This window comes from Lygodium microphyllum, chromosome 19 (genome assembly GCF_053477565.2).
Source record: "Lygodium microphyllum isolate KBCC chromosome 19, Lygodium_microphyllum_v1.1.10, whole genome shotgun sequence".
In the NCBI taxonomy this organism is placed as follows: domain Eukaryota; kingdom Viridiplantae; phylum Streptophyta; class Polypodiopsida; order Schizaeales; family Lygodiaceae; genus Lygodium; species Lygodium microphyllum.
In genome coordinates, this window is record NC_141153.1 from 67,809,756 (window position 1) to 67,828,247 (window position 18,492).

At 43.8% G+C, this 18,492-nt stretch overlaps 1 protein-coding gene across 6 annotated transcripts in view; it reads right to left on the reverse strand.

Moving 5' to 3' along the window:
• The window catches only part of LOC148019980 (ENHANCED DISEASE RESISTANCE protein (DUF1336)), a 218,773-nt gene extending 201,005 nt beyond the window's left edge, over positions 1 to 17,768 (reverse strand). The window contains exons 1-3 of one of the 6 annotated variants that reach the window (XM_087700217.1): positions 17,324 to 17,745; positions 17,066 to 17,141; positions 16,406 to 16,663 (exon numbers count right to left, since the gene is read on the reverse strand). In XM_087700217.1, the coding sequence (XP_087556343.1) occupies positions 16,406 to 16,615 (210 nt within the window). In that variant the 5' untranslated portion in view covers positions 16,616 to 16,663; positions 17,066 to 17,141; positions 17,324 to 17,745. Of the gene's footprint in view, positions 1 to 16,405; positions 16,664 to 16,941; positions 17,160 to 17,323 lie in introns of those variants that run through there. The other 5 variants (XM_087700218.1, XM_087700219.1, XM_087700215.1 and 2 more) reach the window with 5 other exon arrangements.
• Positions 17,769 to 18,492: the final 724 nt, after the last annotated feature.

Sequence of the window (18,492 nt, forward strand, 5' to 3'; positions counted from 1 at the left end):
TCCCTAGACAAGACCTATGAAGTTACACATGGACAACCAAAGTGCCCTTGCTCTAGCAAAGGACCCAATGTTTCATGCTCGCACAAAGCACATCAAGGTTGAGTACCACAATGTTCGAGAGTGAATCATGGATTCTAAGTTAGCAGTGGCCTACTGTCCTACTGAGGACAATGCAATGGATCTCTTCACGAAGCCTTTGCCCAAGGCTTCCATGCTTCATCACATGAGATTGTTGGGTCTTCAAACACTCCCAAGATCTGAGAGGGGGTGTTACCCTACCTATTTTAGTCATGCTAGTCTATCATCTCTTGGTTGTGAGCTCCTGTTAGATTCTAACAAAGACATGGGAGCTCCGGCAGTTTTAGTGTGCGTTCCTCCACATTTCTTCAGTTTGTATACAGTTTAGTATGCCTTTCTAATGCAATTTCTGCATTTCCCAACCTATCACTATCTACTAGACATTGTCCAAACATTCCTCCACATCTCTTCAGTTTGTACACAGTTTCTAATGCAATTTCTGCATTTCCCAGCCTGTCACTATCTGCCAGACATTGTCCGAACATTCGCCATTTTTCAAGAATTTTTTGCCACATCAGCATGCCTGTAACTTTATTAAATGCAGTTAATCGGTCAATTTTTGGCCATGTGGACAGGTCAGTAAGTTCAGCATTTTTCTGCTATTTATAGCAGACTTTGGCTGGGGCAGCATTCATTGTCTTCTATAGGTGGTGCACTCTCCGACTCCGACACTCCTTGTCTTCGGTGCTGCCAGCTTCCTCAGCCTGATCTGGTGCCCTCACTAATGCTACGGGCTGCATGCACGGACTAATCAGCCCTCCCTTTATATTCAACATTCATATTTAGTCAGTGCAGATTTCTTCCTTCTTCTTCCTACTATCTCTCTCTTCCCTTCCCACTGTGTTCGTGCTCCTTCTTTCATTGCGCACTCTCACAGACTCTTCCCCCCTCTTCCAATTGGGGGATATCAGGTCTTTCTTCTTTATGCACTAGGCATGGTAGACTGCTATCTTGACATTTCTCAATTAGCACCAAAGCCCTCTCCTGAGGTTGAGATTCAGATTTGCCAATGCCCTTTGGCGAGCACAACAGCCCTCTCTCAAGATCAAGTACGAACATGTTCCACATACCAAATGGCTAATTCTCCTTTGGCTCTTCTAGCTAAGGGGTGTCGGGTCTACCTTCATCATCAAACTATATCATTTCTTCTTGGTTCCCAGCACTACACAAAGTCCTACATCAAATCATCCTCCTTCGGCATTGGCATCCAGGTTTGAGAGGAGGTTTCTACCCTTCATTTGGTAGCTTCAGGTTTTAGCTTTGTCTTCGACTTCAGCCCCCTTTTCCTATTGTACCCATTGCATGATTATTCTCATTGTCAAAGGGTGCTTGGGAAAGTAAACAATTTCCTCCATGAGGGACATTGTCCAAGTGGCACCTTGTTGCATTTGCATTCTCATCACATAGCATTACTCTTTGCATCTCTGTGCAAACCACCCATGAACACCTTGCTCACCCAAGCACTCTCCACCGACGGTTCTATCACCACCATACTTCCATATCATCCTTCACCATTCCTTCATCATCGACACCCTTGCGAGTGACTTGGTACATGCTCTCTCTTTTGTGATTTGTGATTTGTGAGCCACCCATCCCTCTTTTCCCCAATGGGCACCGTTATATCCCACCACCCCTTCTTTTTTTAAGTTTTGAAATGGTTAAATGTAACCTTTACAGGTACTAGTAGGCCAATGGGCAGCCAGCCAACAAGTAACCTTTGTCCGATGCCTTGGCCTCTTTGGGGGGTGACCATTTGGACTCCCGAGGTAAGATAGCAATCGCCTTTTTAGTCTTGGTAGGTTCATGGGCAGCCAACATGCACCCATTGACTGATGCCTTGGCTACTTTTGGTTGGAATATCTTGGGGTGCAGATGGGGTGAGCTACACTTACAATCTCCTTCTAGTTCCAATCTTAGGCTTGAGAGGGGGTGTTAAGCTAAAAACAGATGCACTGCACATTAAACCTTCTTTCTCTCATTAAACAGCCCCGAACGCAAATGCACTCCATGTGTTTCAATGTCACATTAGCAAACTCCCTATTTTTGGTTGGTTCCTCATCTAAAAATAGTGCAAGTTACCCAAATTCTTCCTAACCTCCATCTAGGTGCTATTGCAGTGAACCTTGACTAGTACCCATCTGTCTAGTGACTCCACCAGCCTGCCTTTCACTCCAATTTGCTTCCGCCATCACCTCTAGCTCCAACAATGGCCATCCACAATTGTTGCCTTCATCCTAGTGACTTCTTTGGTCTGAGTTTTGCCCCACTTGATATCATAACCATTCAGCCTGCTACCATAGTCATCTCCAATTGTCGCCTTTAAGCAACTCCTACAAGCTGCATTTTTCCCAACTCCTCCAATTGTCGCCTTTAAGCCTAGCAACTCCTACAAGCTGCATTTTTCCCAACTTACTCACATCATCATCATTTGCAATGGGTGGTTTTTGCATTTTCAGCACTTTTCTTCATTAGCCTCTTCTTTGGATAGTGGCTACTACACTCAAGATCCATCTCTAGTGGACAATACATAACAACACCTCCCTTACCCTGCTCCCACGAGAGCCATCAATTGTTGGGCAACTCTCCCCTCGAACATTCTATACATTTTCATTCATTTATTCATTGATTATTCAATTATCTTCCTTTTGCATTTTTTTGCATATTTACGTTAGTGTTTTGAGTTCACTATGTTTCAATCATGGCCATACACTAGGTACTTCCTTACCATGGTGTATCTCCACAAGGGAGTTTGAGGGAACCACCAGAGGAGATGTTGGAGAATGGGTATGAACTTGTAGAATAGATAAATGTCTAATGGGCAAGGCAATGGGAAGATGCCAAGGAGGACTTTGCAAAGTAGAAGGGGAAGGGAGCTGAATAATACATAGGGAAGCAATTGTGACCACTCTCTAATTCTGTTTGTGCATGCCTTTGCTAATGCCGTGACAATTGGAGGATGCCCTCTCTCACTTTTTCCATTGCCTTCCAGAGTATAAGCTAATGTCAATGAAAGTTTGAATCCTAGTCTAGAGAATAATTCCCTAGACTTATCAGCATCAAGTTCTCCTCGATCTGCAATAATCTTACTGTCAGAGTGAAGCAATGTGGAAGCGAATGACCGTGACAAAGAGTGAACAAAGAGAGAAGAGAGAGAGAGACAGTGAAACGCAGAAAATCTGCAGTGAAGACTGCTGTATAAGGATGCAGAGTTATACACGGGTGCAGAGAGAATATCTAGGTATGTCTCCGCCTTGAGGACCTCGATCTCTGTCAATCCCGAGTCATGTCTCCATCACCAGCAGGCTGAAATCTATCAGATACAAGTGTCCAAGACTACTGGAAACTCAGCCTTATAAAGGCTGAAAAGAATGCCTGAAAAATACCTAAAATGATCAAATCTGCAACCGACTGCAGTCGGCAGGGTGGAGAGTCCGTCCAACTACTGCCACATGGCACTACCGACATGGCAAGAGATGACTCTCAACACCCCCTCTCATATCCTAGACAAGGCAACAGACGGAGGGATCTACAACGTCAATGAAGTAAAGCCTGGGGAAGTGCCTTCATAAACAAATCTGCAAGATTGTCTTCAGTCTTACAGTACTCCACATCAAAGGTCGCATCCAGAAGCTTCTCCCTGATGAAGTGATAATGGATCTCTACATGCTTCATCCGGGCATGGAATACGGGATTCCGTACCAAAGCAATGCAACTCTCATTGTCGCACCGCAAAATAGTAGGACGAATCTGGGGGGCACCTCCTCCAACAACCGCCAAAGCCACACAGTCTCACATGTGGTAGAAGACACAGCCCGATACTCTACCTTAGTCAAAGATATCCAAGAGATAGCACCAGCACCCAAGGTAAAACAATAACCTGTAGTAGACGCCTTTGATCCACATCACCAACCCAATCTCAATCACTCCATCCAATAAGAACAAGATCAAAAGCATCTATACTTGCTGGATAGAAAAGCCCGAGGTCGGAGGTCCCCTTCAAAAACCGAAGTATCCTCTGAGCAACTTCCCAATGCACCTGGTGAGGGGCACTCGTGAACCCAGCCAAGAGACCTATAGCAAAACATAGATCAACCTGTGTGTTGAGGAGCCAAATCAAAGATCCAATCAACTGACGGTAGCGGGTAGCATCCACCGAAGGAGAATTTGCATGTGAAGTGGCCTTCCAATTCAAATCCATAGGAGTAGAAATGGAACGACAATCCTCCATCTCAAAAGTCACCAAGAGCTCTTGTACATATCTTTGCTGAGAGATGAAAATCCCCCTCTGAGACTAATAAATCTCATGGTCCAAAAAACTCGAACTTCTGATGTAGGGCTGCTTTCGTCTCTTCGACCTTTTGGGTATGATCACCTACAACAAGCAGGTCATCAACATACAAAACAAACAACACACGACCTCCCTCGAAAGTGTGCATGTAAAGCTGCGGATCGGCTCTAGAGCGCCGATATCCCAACTTGGCCTGGAGAAACGAATCAATCTTCTCATTCCCAGCACGCGGAGCCTGCTTTAGGCCATACAAGGCCTTCTTTAACCTGTCAACCTCCCCATTTGAGGAACCAAAGCTAGGAGGCTTCTCGACATAGATCTCCTCCTTCAAATCACCATTCAAGAAGGCCAACTTCACATCCAACTGAAAAACGGGCCATCTCCTATGACCAGCCAAGGCAAGAATAGCACGAATAGTCGCCATGCAAGCTGTAGGGGCAAAAGTATCATGGAAGTCAACACCTGGGCGCTATGCAAAACCTTTAGCAACAAGGCGAGCCTTGTGCTTGTCCAAAGAGCCATCACTATGGTACTTGGTCTTGAAGACCCATTTGACACCAATCACCTTCTTATGAGAGGGACGAGGCACAAGGAACCAAGTGCCATTCCGCTCAATAGCCTCCAACTCGGCTTCCATTGCCTTCCACCAATGATCAAACTGTAAAGCCTCCTTCACTAATATAGGATCTCGATCCTACATAACACAAGACATCAAACAGTAGTTAGAGCAAACAAGCTCCAAAGAATGTGCCTGGTTCCTTCGTGACCACCGCAATCCATCCTGCGGTTCCCACTCCTCAGGGACCTCCTCGATCCTTGAATCACGGAGTGTGTCACGGGCCCAACGAGGAGGAGGCCGGATCTCTCCTCGATGCTCCCCATCCTACTGAAGACTTGGGTACATCCACCAACGGAATCTCCACTAAGGTAGCCAGTGTAAGAGAAGACTCGGAATCTGAAGAAGAATCTCCATCAAGAGACTTTGGCTCCAAAGGAATTGTCGAAAGAGCCCAACTCTCCCTTGTATCTCTAAGTACAGGGTGCTCCTCACCCCCCTCTGTGGCTGGAACTTCCACGAACAACACATCTCAACTCATATAGACATCCTGCTTTACAGGATCATACAAGCAACAACCTTGGGATTGGGAGTTGTAGCCAACAAAGACCTGTTGTCGGGAAGCCGCCTCAAATTTATCGCGCTACGTCTTCGGGATGTGCACATAGGCGCCACACCCAAAGATCCTGAAATAAGAGACATCAGGCTTAGTCTCTAAGTAAGCCTCAAAAGATGTCATCCTATCAATGTCCAAAGTGGGGGATCGATTTACGATGTGGACTGTCGTAGCCACTGCCTTGACCTACAGAAACTAAGGTGTCTGTCAGTGCTCCATCATGGCGCGCGCCATCTTGATCACACTTCAGTTCTTCCGCTCCAAAATGCCATTCTCTTGAGGAGTGTTGGTATTAACAAACTCCTAGTGAATGCCTCTATCTGCACAAAAACGAGCAAACTCATTAGAAACAAATTCACCACCCTTGTCTGATCACAAGGTCTTCAATCTCCGGCTCGATCGATTCTCCTCAAAGAGAAGCCAATCCTTGAAGTGGGAGAAAGCCTCTAACTTCAACTCCAAGAAATAGGCCCACGTCATCCTACTATAGTCATCTACGATCAACATGAAGTACGAGCTCCCCTTCAAGGACTCGTTCCTCATCGCACCACAAAGATCTGTAGATACAAGCTCCATAGGTGAAGTAGACCGCCTCGAAGCTTTGTTGGGAATCGCATCCCTATGCTGCTTCCCACGAATGCAAGAGACGCATGGCTGCTAGCTCATCACTATGTCCACCAGCAAACCTCGAACAAGCGATCTTCGCAACGCCTTCTGAAGATACTCATAGTTCAGGTGGCCAAACCGAGCATGCTATAGCTCAGGCTCTGTCTGAGAGGTAAAAAGAAAAGAGGTAAGAGCGGAAGAAAACTTCAATTTTGTAGATGCCATTCTCCTCATACCCTGAAGAGAGAACCTTCCTCGATCCACAATCAAGAACTCAAATAGCATCACTGTCAAACTCCACCAAGAGAGCAAGAGAACTAATCTTATATACCGAAAGCAAATGATACCCTAAACCTGACACATGCAGCACCTCAGAAGTGTAGATACCACCACGTCCATCTGAAATCAACTGCATCTCACCCCGTGCAGCAATAGACACAGAAGAACTGTCTCCTATGAGAATCTGCCCACCACGAGAGGGTCACAATTGGGCAACACCAACTATCGAAGGAGCCATGTGTTGTGAGGCACCACTGTCCATGATCCACTCTCGAGCCTGGGGAGTTGTCATCGCAACATCAAAAGTCTTCGGCGTAGAGTCCTCAATGACCACTAAGTATAGAAAAGCAATTGATGAGGGTGCAGCCATCGCTCCAGAATCCTTCGTGTCCTTCTTCTTGGTGTCCTTCTTGTCCTTGTCGGGGCAGTCCTTCTTCCAATGGCCAGTCTTACCACAAATATGGGATGTCAATTCTTTCTCTTTGTCCTTCTTGGATTTGTTGTTTTCCTTCTTTTGGTCCTTCCCCTTCTTTTGAGAGGCTTAACCAATCAATGCCTCTAATATGGAAGCATTCTGTCCCTTCAACTGTTCCTCTTGGTCCAAAACCGTAGGCACTAACTCTTCCCAACGACTCCCACCTTGAAGCAATAAGAGCGGAATAAAAGATACCGAATTGTGGCGACAACTGGGACAATAAGGTGATCACCATATCTTCGGAGGAAATGGGCTTCCCTGCATTTTGAACCTGCATCTGAAGCTGTCAAAGCTTGTTAATGTGTTTTCGAAGCGAAGAAGACTTATTCACAGACAGGGTCCACATCTGCACCTCCAAAGAAACCCTCTTCATAAGGGTCATCCAGTTGTACATCTAGTTAAGCTCCAGCCATATCTCCCGAGCCACCGTCAAGTGCTCGATATGGGCTATCACGGCTATTGTACGAGACAGAAAAAGAAAAGAACAAATCCTGGCATTTAGCTTGTCCCAATGAGATTATGCTTTGGTCAACTCCGTACGAGCACTTAAAGAGAGTTTGAACTCATCTCTCACCGAGGGCTAGTTGATCTCCTCCATCACAAGCTTCACCAAATCATAAGACTCCAATATGGCGAACATCATCACACGCCATATGCGGTAATTGTCACCAGCGAGCTTTTGATCTAATGGAAAAGCCAGTAAGACAAGCACCTTCCAATCCATGATCGCCTAGAACTCCACGTCAATCTCTATAGACATCTTCACCTGCAATACCTGCACAAACGCAAAAGAAAACCCCCTCTGGCTGTGAAAACACAGCCCGATAGGGCTCTTGTCTCCACGTCCCAAACGTTCTTCAGCCGCCGGAGGCGATGAAAAGATAAAATCTGCACTTGAAGGCCAAAAACACAGCCTTCTTCCTTCTCTAACAGCAGAAAAACAGCAACAGCTTTAGCAAATCTTCTCTTTTCTCACACGCCCACGCTCGCCTCAGCCTTGTTCTGATGCACAGCCCACCTACTCGCACTGGAACGCTGAAAACGCAGCCTTGTGTCGCACTGAAAAACTCCTCTTCAGATAGGTCCACCCTAGGTCAGTTCTTCAATGCTCTGATACCATATCAGAGTGAAGCAATGCAGAAGCGAATGACCGTGACAAAGAGTGAACAAAGAAAGAAGAAAGAGAGAGAAAGAGACAGTGAAACGCAGAAAATCTGCAGTGGAGAATGTTGTATAAGGATGCAGAATTATACACGGGTGCAGAGAGAATATCTGCGTATGTCTCCGCCTTGAGGACCTCAATCTCTGTCAGTCCCAAGTGCTGTCTCCGTACCAGCAGGCCGAAATCTGTCAGATACAAGTGTCCAAGACTGCTGGAAACTCAGCCTTATAAAGGCTAAAAAGAATGCCTGAAAAATACCTTAAATAACCAGGTCAGCTGCATTTAATGCAACCGACTGCAGTTGGACAATCCGACTGCTGCCACATGGCAGACCACCATGTGGCACTGCTGACGTGGCAGGAGATGACTCTCAACACTTACCCACACATCCATATTGACAAAACACTTCCTCTATTAGAAACATGCATACAACATTTGTAGCTTTGGTCCTCAAGGCTCTTCCTTCAACCTGATTAGTAAGGTCCTCTCATGAGCAAACACAATACACCTCATTTGCCACAGTCCTATAGGCATGGTCACAAGATCAACAACCTATTTATAATACACTGGGAGAGAATATGTAGGATTCAAACCATCCCTATGTCTCACAAATGAATACATCTGGCAAGTGCTGCAAGGCTCAACAAACTATGAAACATCTTTGTACATAGCTTTCCACCAATATCTCTCTTTGATATTCTCAAAGGTAGCCCATACACCTCTATGACTAGCACAAAGGCTCATGGAATTCTTGCATGATCTACAATTGAGTAGCCTTGTTGCGTAGACCACTTGCAATGGAGAACCTTTCTTTCTCTTTGGGTGTTTCCAAATAAAGCCATACCTCAAAAAATAGCCATATGCTTTTCTCCTGATTCTCTTAAACTCTTCATCTTACCATCCATCTTTCCATGTTAATGTACTCAAGTACTACCCAATTTTCAGTCATTCTCCATCATATAAATCTTCCAAAAACTTTTCCAAAACATAACATCTATAGTGTCTTTCCTCTACTATTGTCCATGCTTTTTCTATTGTTGCACACACTTTTCTTGCTACTATACTCACTATTATAGTTATTGTATTTGTGATTCCTTCTATTATACCTGCTATATTAATTGTTGTCCTTGCATTTATGAGTATTGTACCTATATTTACAACAACTATCAATGTTGAGCTAAATTGTCAGCCTTCATTAAACAGCCCCAAAACTGAAGTTAATTAATGAATTTTAACCGAGAGCAGTTTAAGAGAGTTTCAATGTCCCACATATAAACCCTAATTGGGGAGGCCCCAAACTTTCTATAAATAGAGAGCCTATACTCCCGCTCAATCCAATCTCGTTTTTGCAGGTTTGAGGTGCTAGAGCTTTGCTGCCCAAACCCCATTCACGGAGGACATCTCAACCGAAATTACCCAACATTGTCTACACATATTTGGTGTATGTTTCCAGCCTCTACCTCGCAGCCCATGCCTCCTACTACTGTTTCCTGTTGTCTTGCCAGCCCTCCAAAGGCTATGTTTGCAATTGGCGGCAACTTTCAGGCTGAATTTACTGCACTGGCATCATCCCCATCATCTGTTGGTGACATCATCCCAAGGCTGCATTTGACATCTAGAGGCTGCATTTGAAATTTCCTCCTGCATTTACCTGTTCCTGGTGCTTTCCTACCTATCACCCAGCTTCTAGAGGCTACATATGCTGATTTTCTTGGAATGCTAGATAGACCCATGAGAGTCCACATTGTATCTAGCTTAGACACATCATTTTGCACTCATCTGCTATGTATTGTTTACTGTTTTTTTGTCCATTTAGTTAGTCATAGCATTAGATGACAGCTATTTTGGGAATTGGGAAATTCCTTGACTTTTCAAATGTAACATTTTGGTCTCACATGCCAATTTGGTCTTTTGTAGACATTAATATAGCTTTCTTTCTCTCTCCTCATTGCTCCATTTGTCACTAATCAAGCATATACTGCTGCGTTTGCCGCTGTCAAACATCTTTGGAGCCTGCCTTGCTACGTTTCAGAATCCGGCAAAGTACGACACACTCTCAAGCTCATTACTTCTACCTTGGTCCTCAACACACAAGTTCAGGGTACAACACTCATTCACTACATAGTGTGTTTATTACATGAGCATTGTATTATTCAAATTCATTCGTTCCACATTATTCACTGTGTTCATTGGCTTTGAGTTACCTAGCCCTAACTGTGTTCTGTTATCAGTCTATGCTTTGTTGTACGATTATGTTTGTATTTTCTCGCCTAGGACATTTCTTCACATGATATCAAAGCTAGGATCTCTCTAAAGAAACCTAGATCTTTGATCTAAAAGCCCTTTGCAAGAAGCAGGAACAACAGGAGGGTAAGATGACTTCAAACATGACATCACTACTTCATTCTCCCAAGCCAAATCCATCAAGAAACGAGCAAGAGTGAATCTCACAACTTGCTCTACCAACATCTGACATGGCTGAGAGACATCATACTACCATAAAGTCCAAAGATCCTACGAGATTTCAAGAGCCAAGTATGACCTCATCTCATGTATCGAGCTCAACAACAACTTGAAAGTCAATCTGAGTTTTCCCTTTTACATTCAGTGCACCGGTCTAATGATCTAGAAGGACTGAAGCTCCACAATGCCATTCTATCAGGGAAATTGGCATGGAGTACAAACCTTTCATCTCTTCAGCCCTCTCATCTCCATCCATACCATTCACTTCTTCACCTCTTTCATCTGTGCCATTTACATCTCCACCTTCATTCACTCCTATGCCAAGAATGCAATTTAATACCTTCTCAATCTTTTGAGTCTACTTCCTTGTTTTAGCAAGATGCAAAAGCCCCAAATTTGCCCAAGATCCAATGTGCTCGATTTGCATAGAAATTGTACTGCAAGTGCATTTCAGGACCAAATTTGACACAAATTTTGCAAATTTTGCAAAAGCCCCAAATTGTGTGGGGTCCAATGTGTCAAGACTTCAAGAAATTGTACTTGTCACTGTGCAATTTCCACAAATACATGAAAAACCCCAATTTCTAAGACCCGAATGTGTGCAAATTTCACAAATTTTACTCAACTAAGTAAAATCTTCGAGCATACATCAAAAGCCCCAAATGTCGGGAGTAAATGCATGCACAATCTCTGAGATTCTTCAATCTATGCTTAGCAGCATGTGACAGCCCGCAAATTTGCCCAAAAGGATGAACCTTTGAAAATAAAAAGATGTGATTTTTACCAAAGAAAAAACGTGAACTGCTGAGCTGCCTCACGTGACCTGCACTGACTTGGGAGCTGTCGCCTGACTGCCGAACTGCTGCGTGTGACCTGCGCAGTGGCCTGGAAGCTGTCACTTGACTGCCAAACTGCCATGCTGACCGAAAAGTCTATCGCCTGCCTGAAACAGGTCATGCATGACCTGCAGACTGTCTGAGACAGCTCCACCTGACCTGCAAGTGCTGCAGTTGACCTAAAATGAGAACAACCTGCTGTTTTCTTCAAGTGGGATGAGCTGACGCAGCTCGAACGGACCCCGAGAAGCGTGCTCACGATAACTGATGCTTTGGTACCAGTTTGAAATGAGCAATACGCAACCAAGATGTCATGGTCAGTGATGGCAATGGCAAATAGAGAGAAAAACGTGAGCAACAGTAGAGAGTAGAGTGAGAGAGATGCACAATGTGTGGGTACAATAGAGTGTACTTCTTTTAGGTTTTTTGAGATAGATATATAAAGTACAAGTGCTAAGGGTGCGTTCACACCCGTGCACATATAAAAGGCACAATGGCCCTTTATTCCCAACAAATAGCCCCAAAAAGAGCTAGTGTCCTCATTTTGGTCACTTTATCAGAGGGCGCTCACTTAGGGGTGTGCTACCCTAGATAGTCTACAGTTGGCATCAGAGCGAACCAATGAGATCTAAGGATTACAAGGGAACTTAATGGAGGAAAATAAAGGGCGTAAGGGGATAAATAGGGGAAGGTGAGTAGAATAGAGCAATGTTTTCTATTGAAAACATTTCTTTACTCACTTATGGATGCTGGGTTGCAAAGTCACGAAGCATAGAGCAAGTTCTTGGTGTTCCAGGTCATGTTCATGACTACAATGCATGCCTTGGATTATCGTCTGGATTATCGTCAGAGGCTTGGCATGATGAATATTCTGGACTTCCTGGCTGTAGCTTCTCCTGCAAAGTGACCTCCACATGGCTCGTCATGGCAAGCCTTCAGAACAATCCCAATCTCATCTCCTGCAACACATCTTCTGAGCACTTCATCTTTGCATTTCTTATACAGTGCACCGCCTAGCAGGGTGTAGGGGGCTGATTCTAGCATAAGCTTCTTCCTCTCCCGACTAGAAATACCAGGAGGGTACTGTTGGGTTGCCAGCAGATTGGCAATGTCTGCATACCAGGGAGTTACAGTTTCTACCAAGAATAGGGAAGCATCAGGGAGGTCTGGATCATCCTGCTCCTCGTCTGCAATTTGTGGGATACGCTAAATAGGCCATTTCTCCATTCATTCATACACCTCTTCAGTCATTCTCCACCCTCTTCTTTCATCACTCCGACATCCTTCTCTTCTCTCTCCAACCTCTCCACTGCCCTCACATCCTTTCATGAGGACATTGTAGTCCACGGTGAGCATCTATCTCACTCCTTCAACATGGCGACCATTTCCCTTACCCTGGCGTCATCATAGGCTATCCTGCACCTACGTTTGGCAGCTTGGAGTCTCATCTCACCTTGGCGTTATCATCCTACACCTGGCATCACCTCATGGACCTTGCGTTTATCATCTGGAGTGCCCCCCTCAGTCTCGCATCATTCACTGTTACATGGTGGCACATCATACCTTGCGTTTGCTGATCTAGGGTAACAAGGATCAACTTCCACCCATCCAAGATCATTCAACACCTTGCATTTGGTAACTCTCATCACTCTAGTGACCTTCCTTCATGCAAGAGCTATCATCTAGATGCTCTTCCACCTTGTGTTTATAGCCTTCTGGCCTTTGGGATTGCTACCCAGGCCATCTTCTTGGTGTCCGAGGACTGCACTTCGCTTAGCATTTTGTTCTTGTAAGCATGCATTTGTGCACATTTATCCATTTTTAGTCTTTTGGAGTGGTCGACTCTAGATCCACCATATTCACAGTAACTCACATGGTTGTCTCTCGGGCAATTTTCCTTGCTTGCTTGGCTTGCCTAGCTTGCTTCCACCTATCTTTAATGCTTTCTTTGTCACCAACACCTAGTGGTGCTTGGGATAGCTAGTTTCTCTTGTGAAGGTCTTAGATCTGACCATCCCTTTATTCTCTCCAAAGGGCACAGATTACTCAATAACACAAAAACGGATCGAAAACCCTCACTTAACGATAAATCTATTCAAACCAATCAAAAGCCCTCCACCAAAAACAACAATAACAACCCGGAAAAAAGAAAAGCACAATCCACTATGGTTCCATCTGCTTTTGCAGGTCCTAGTAGACCACTGGCCAGTCGACGAGCACCCTTTGTCCGATGCCTGGGTCTCTCTAGGATGATCACTTGGGCTCCCTTGGTTAGATAATCATATTATTTGTAATCTTGGTAAGTTGGCTACTTTAAGGTGGGATGACTTGGGGAAAAGAAAAGAAAAGAAAATTTGGGCTTCGGCTGCTACAGTCTCTTTCAAGTTCCAATTTTGGGCCTAAGAGAGGATGTTGAGCTAAAAATGCATTAGATTTATTAAAACAGCCCCAAAACTTAATGAATTAAACCTTCTATTTAAAAGAAATGTGTTCCTAGAGAGTGTTTGTGTCCCATAAGCATAAACCCTAACTAGGAGGACCCAAACTTTCTATATATACACATGCTGCCCTCCACTCAACCACAATCTCATTTTTGCAGCTTGCAATTGCAAGAGCTTTGATGTTCGCACACCCTATGTGGAGGATATCTCAGCAGAAGTGTCCACCATTGTGTTCTACCATCAGGCGCCTGTTTCTCAGCCATTCCTTGCAAATGTGGACTGTTCCCAACCATCATCTCCCTGTTGTTCATCAATGCACTGCAATCTACCATCTAGAGCTTTTGTTTACTACTTCTCTTCATCAAATACCTTGCATTTTAAGCTGCATTACTGTCACCTAGAGTGGGTGACCTGTCCCAAGCTGTATTTTGCCTATTTTGCTAGCACCTGGCCTATCAGATGCTCCCCAATGCTGTGTTTTGTTGATTACAAGCATCACCAGTTGCCACATCATCATTCTATGCTACGTTTGCAATTTTCTATCCATCAGTTTCACTAGTCCGACATCCTACAACTGTGTTTTTTGCTACTAGTCACACATAGAGGCTGCCTTACTACGTTTCATGATCTGTCAAAGTATGACACTCTCTCCAACTCGTACTCTCTACCCTGGTGCTTGAGACATGGGAGTTTGAGGATCAATATTCTTGACTGCATAGTGTGTTTGCTACATTGAGCATTGTATTCTATTCAATATTCATTCATTATTATTCAATGTGTTCATTGTCTCTGATTTACTCTAACCCTAATTGTATTTCTTTATCAGTCTGTGCATTTGTCGTATGATTATTTTGTGTTTTCTATGGTAGAGCATTTCTTTACGAGTGTTAGTAGATTAGTTAGCTCGTGAGTGAGTTTGTACATGTGTATTTGTAGGGTGGGCATAGTAGATTATTTTAGGCATTTTTCTTGTGCTAATGATTTTGCTTTCTGGCACTTATTGCCTAGCGGACTACATTTCTCGGCCATTATTATACTGGCTGACCTGATGCATTATTGGCATAATTTTATGCCTATTTATTCAAGCTCCTTCCTCCTCAATCATTATCATCCACTTGCAAACTTCTAATGCAAGTTCTCTTGGAGAGAGAGAGCAAGTGCCAATGCCCACACAACCGATGACTCGCTATTGTGCACGATTGTCTCATGTTTGGTATATGAAGTCCATTTCTCAAGCATGTCTCTGAGTTCTCCCTTTGCAATGTTTCTCCATTATCCTGTTTTCTCATTTCTATTGTGCTATGCAATCTATTATAGCAGCCTTCTATGCTTTCATCGTTGCACCCACTTTTGATAGTGAGAACAACTAAAGTAGAAATTTTTATCGAAATGTGGCCCCAACTAAATACCTCGGCTAGTCCAAAAACTAATGAAAAATAAAAAATAAACCCAACTACAGCTACCAAGGTCCAAGTTCTAATACCAATTGTGATGAACTAGAATCTAGCTAAGATGCCAAGTTAACCCATTGACAAAGGATGTGGACCAGTCCCCACATGAGCTTAAAGGCATCTAAGGCATTCTAACTAAAGCTAGCCCTCAAGGAGCACATTAGCATACAAGCTTGACACTATTCCAAGATAATCAGCTTAGGTACCATCAATCCCCTTGTACAAGTAAACCCTAATGTGGCACAAGCTCAAGGCTCAAGCCCTATTCCCTTAAGACAGCCCCATGCCCTATACGGATCCACATGTCAAGGAGTTACTCAAAACAATGCATATGCCTTCAAACAATTCTAGTAGGACATGTCATCGAGACAATTGCTGGTGTGATGGTACCATTTCCACTTTGGCTTTAATGTTGCCACGAAGGACAATGTGGAGCAAATGCATTGAGGGATTTGCGGGACTCATAGAGTGGGGTCAAATTTCATTGAATCCAAGGAGAAGCTCTAGGTGCTGAATCTAAATGTTACCCCAAACTTGTACAAGTGTGAGCAAGGCCTTTGATCAGACTTCGTGCTCAAAGATGTCCCATGATACACCAACAATGGGGGATAGAGAAGCAAGTGCTACACTAGAGTAGTTGTTTTGCTAATTATTTTGACCATCGGATGAAGCAAGACGTTCAATTATATGTACATATGTGCCAAATTTGCTAGACATCCAAGGCAGTGGAAAGGTGTGGGTACAATTGGAAGAGTGTTTAACCCAAACTTTGCTCTGCAGGAGATTACAATGTCATCAGTCTAATTGAAAAATAATGCGATCATGATGCAATGAACAACTTGAGAAAGGAACTATGACTATCCCTTGCAAGTCAAAATATTGCAGCCTTGTTTATGAGAGAGAGATGCTAAAGTAGAGGTTACTTGATCATACCCCCATTGCAAATGCAGGATTCCCCAATTTCAGGAGTCCTTGCAAATGACTAGTAGTTATAATTCAGTCATATGACTGACTATCCATCTGGCTTCTATGAAGACCTTGGGAAAACAGTAATCTAACCTTTTGTTACCTAGTGACTCCATCAAGAATAGGAATATAGAAAACAGTTCAAACATGTTCACCAGAGGAGAAAAAGGAAGGGCATAATTAATCACCTGACCAAGATTTGGCTCTTTTTTGAACATCTCCACAAGACTTCCCTGGATCCGGAGGTAGCGGGCATGACAAAAATGATGTCCAACACGATTTACTCCAATATGATACACAGGTCCTTGATAGACCACTTGTGATGATCCTTCAGAATCAGATGTTGAGGAAACATCGCTGTTCCTCGATATGCTCCCATTGTCCAATTTGTCTGCCATAATGGATGCTGCGGCAGCAGTATAGTCTTGCTTTGTAAGGGTATCAGACTGCAAAACAAAGCCTTCTTTTATCTGTTGCTTCAATGCATGGAGATCTTAGAAGATTATACAGGGCAAGCAGTTCCATTGCAGCATAATAACCGACAAAAGTGCATGGATTTTTTACAGGGTATAGTTGTGGTTTTCATTCAAAAGTGGCGATTCAACTGAAGGCCACCACTTGAATGCTTAAGATATTGGAAGACTGCCCAAAGCAGCAAGTTGCACTACATAATCAATCCACTAGAGCCCATAGATTTTGCAGAGTAAGGTGTGATTTTGATTACCCAAAGTGCCAAATTGAGTTGGAAACTTAAATCAATCTCATGAAGGCCAAGTACCAATGGAGCTGTTAACTAATCAATCTGATGAGTTATGAATTGGGACTGAAGAAATCAATCAATCTTGGACCTATTGGTGACAGCTGTTCCCATCATAAGTGCATAAATAAATCCGCGCCATAATAGCACCCAAAATAACAATAATCCTGCGCATCAAAGGTGCTCTGTTGTCACAAATTAAGAGTCCGATTGTTACTGGTGCAGTTTCCTAGCAAGTGAGGCTATCCAACAAAAAGTAAGAAGGGCAGTGCGAGGCCTTCTAGCCAAATCAAAAGGCAGGTGTGCAAAAGAACAAGGGAAAAAGAGAAGGGATGGAAGTAGTCGTTACTGAATCCATTGGAGGCGGGCGGGAATGTTGACTGCCAAGTCAGCTGAGCTGATGATGAGCGGATTGATCAAAGAAGACTGGCCAGAACTGATCAAGAGTTGGATCCAAACCGTGGTGAAAAAATAATGTCTATCTTTTCCTTTGACTGTGATCTCCTCTCTCTCTCTCTCTCTCTATATATACATGGCGATGGCGATGGAGGGCTCGGTTTTGCAGGATTTGCGCGCAACCCAAACTTACCCGCGTGTCCGAACACACACGCTAAAAGGCAGAGTAGACGAAGAATTATGAAGCTTTTGTCCTCTAGATTTTCTCCTTTTTAACGGGCCTTGTGTTAGAGCCCTGCAGAGCTTTTCACATTTCTGCCCCTTTCAACCAATAGATGTTCTTAACCCCACTAACCTTCTCTCCGAGCTCACTACCTGATGGGCCCTTGCAGAGACAATAGCGGGTTCTAGTAACCCTACTCTCCTCAGCCGCATCTGGTGCAACCATGGTGTAGTAGGGGGAGTGGTACTTCATAACCCCCACTACACTATGGCACAACATGGCTCTTAGCTTTGCTAGTTGCATGCTAGACTCGCATCACACACAAAGGACTTGTGCATATAGAAACAAAGCATGGCAGCATATCGGCCACTACACAAAGTTCAATTAACATGGACCCCACCTACACCAACTGGGAGAGCGAGAGACTATTTGAGGAGAGAGAGGGGTGAGTGGAGCCATACCATTAAACCTCTGTAGGGACAGAAAAAGTGATCTTAGAGGAGACAGAATATAATATGTACTACTAGATGACTGCCTCATCCTTTGTGCTCCAAGAGGTTATGAAGTACCCTCATTTTTAGAGGGCACTCTACAAACTCCAAAAGTTCGAACACAAAGGTTAAGAGTGGTTAAATAAATCATCCACATATTCTTGACCTTAGCTACATAGAATGATGCAAGTAAAATTTACATACACATGTCCTAGCTCTTAGGTAATGGTTTGTCATCTCGTTTGCTCTGAGCATTGAAACCTTTTTCCTAAAGTAGAGAACAAAAATCTACAAATAAATCCCCTCGAGACAAAGTCTACCAAGTCAAAATACAAACCACAAAGGAACCCTGTAAAGGACTTCCATACCCAATAAATATACAATGAGGTAAGTCTAGAACAAGGGCCT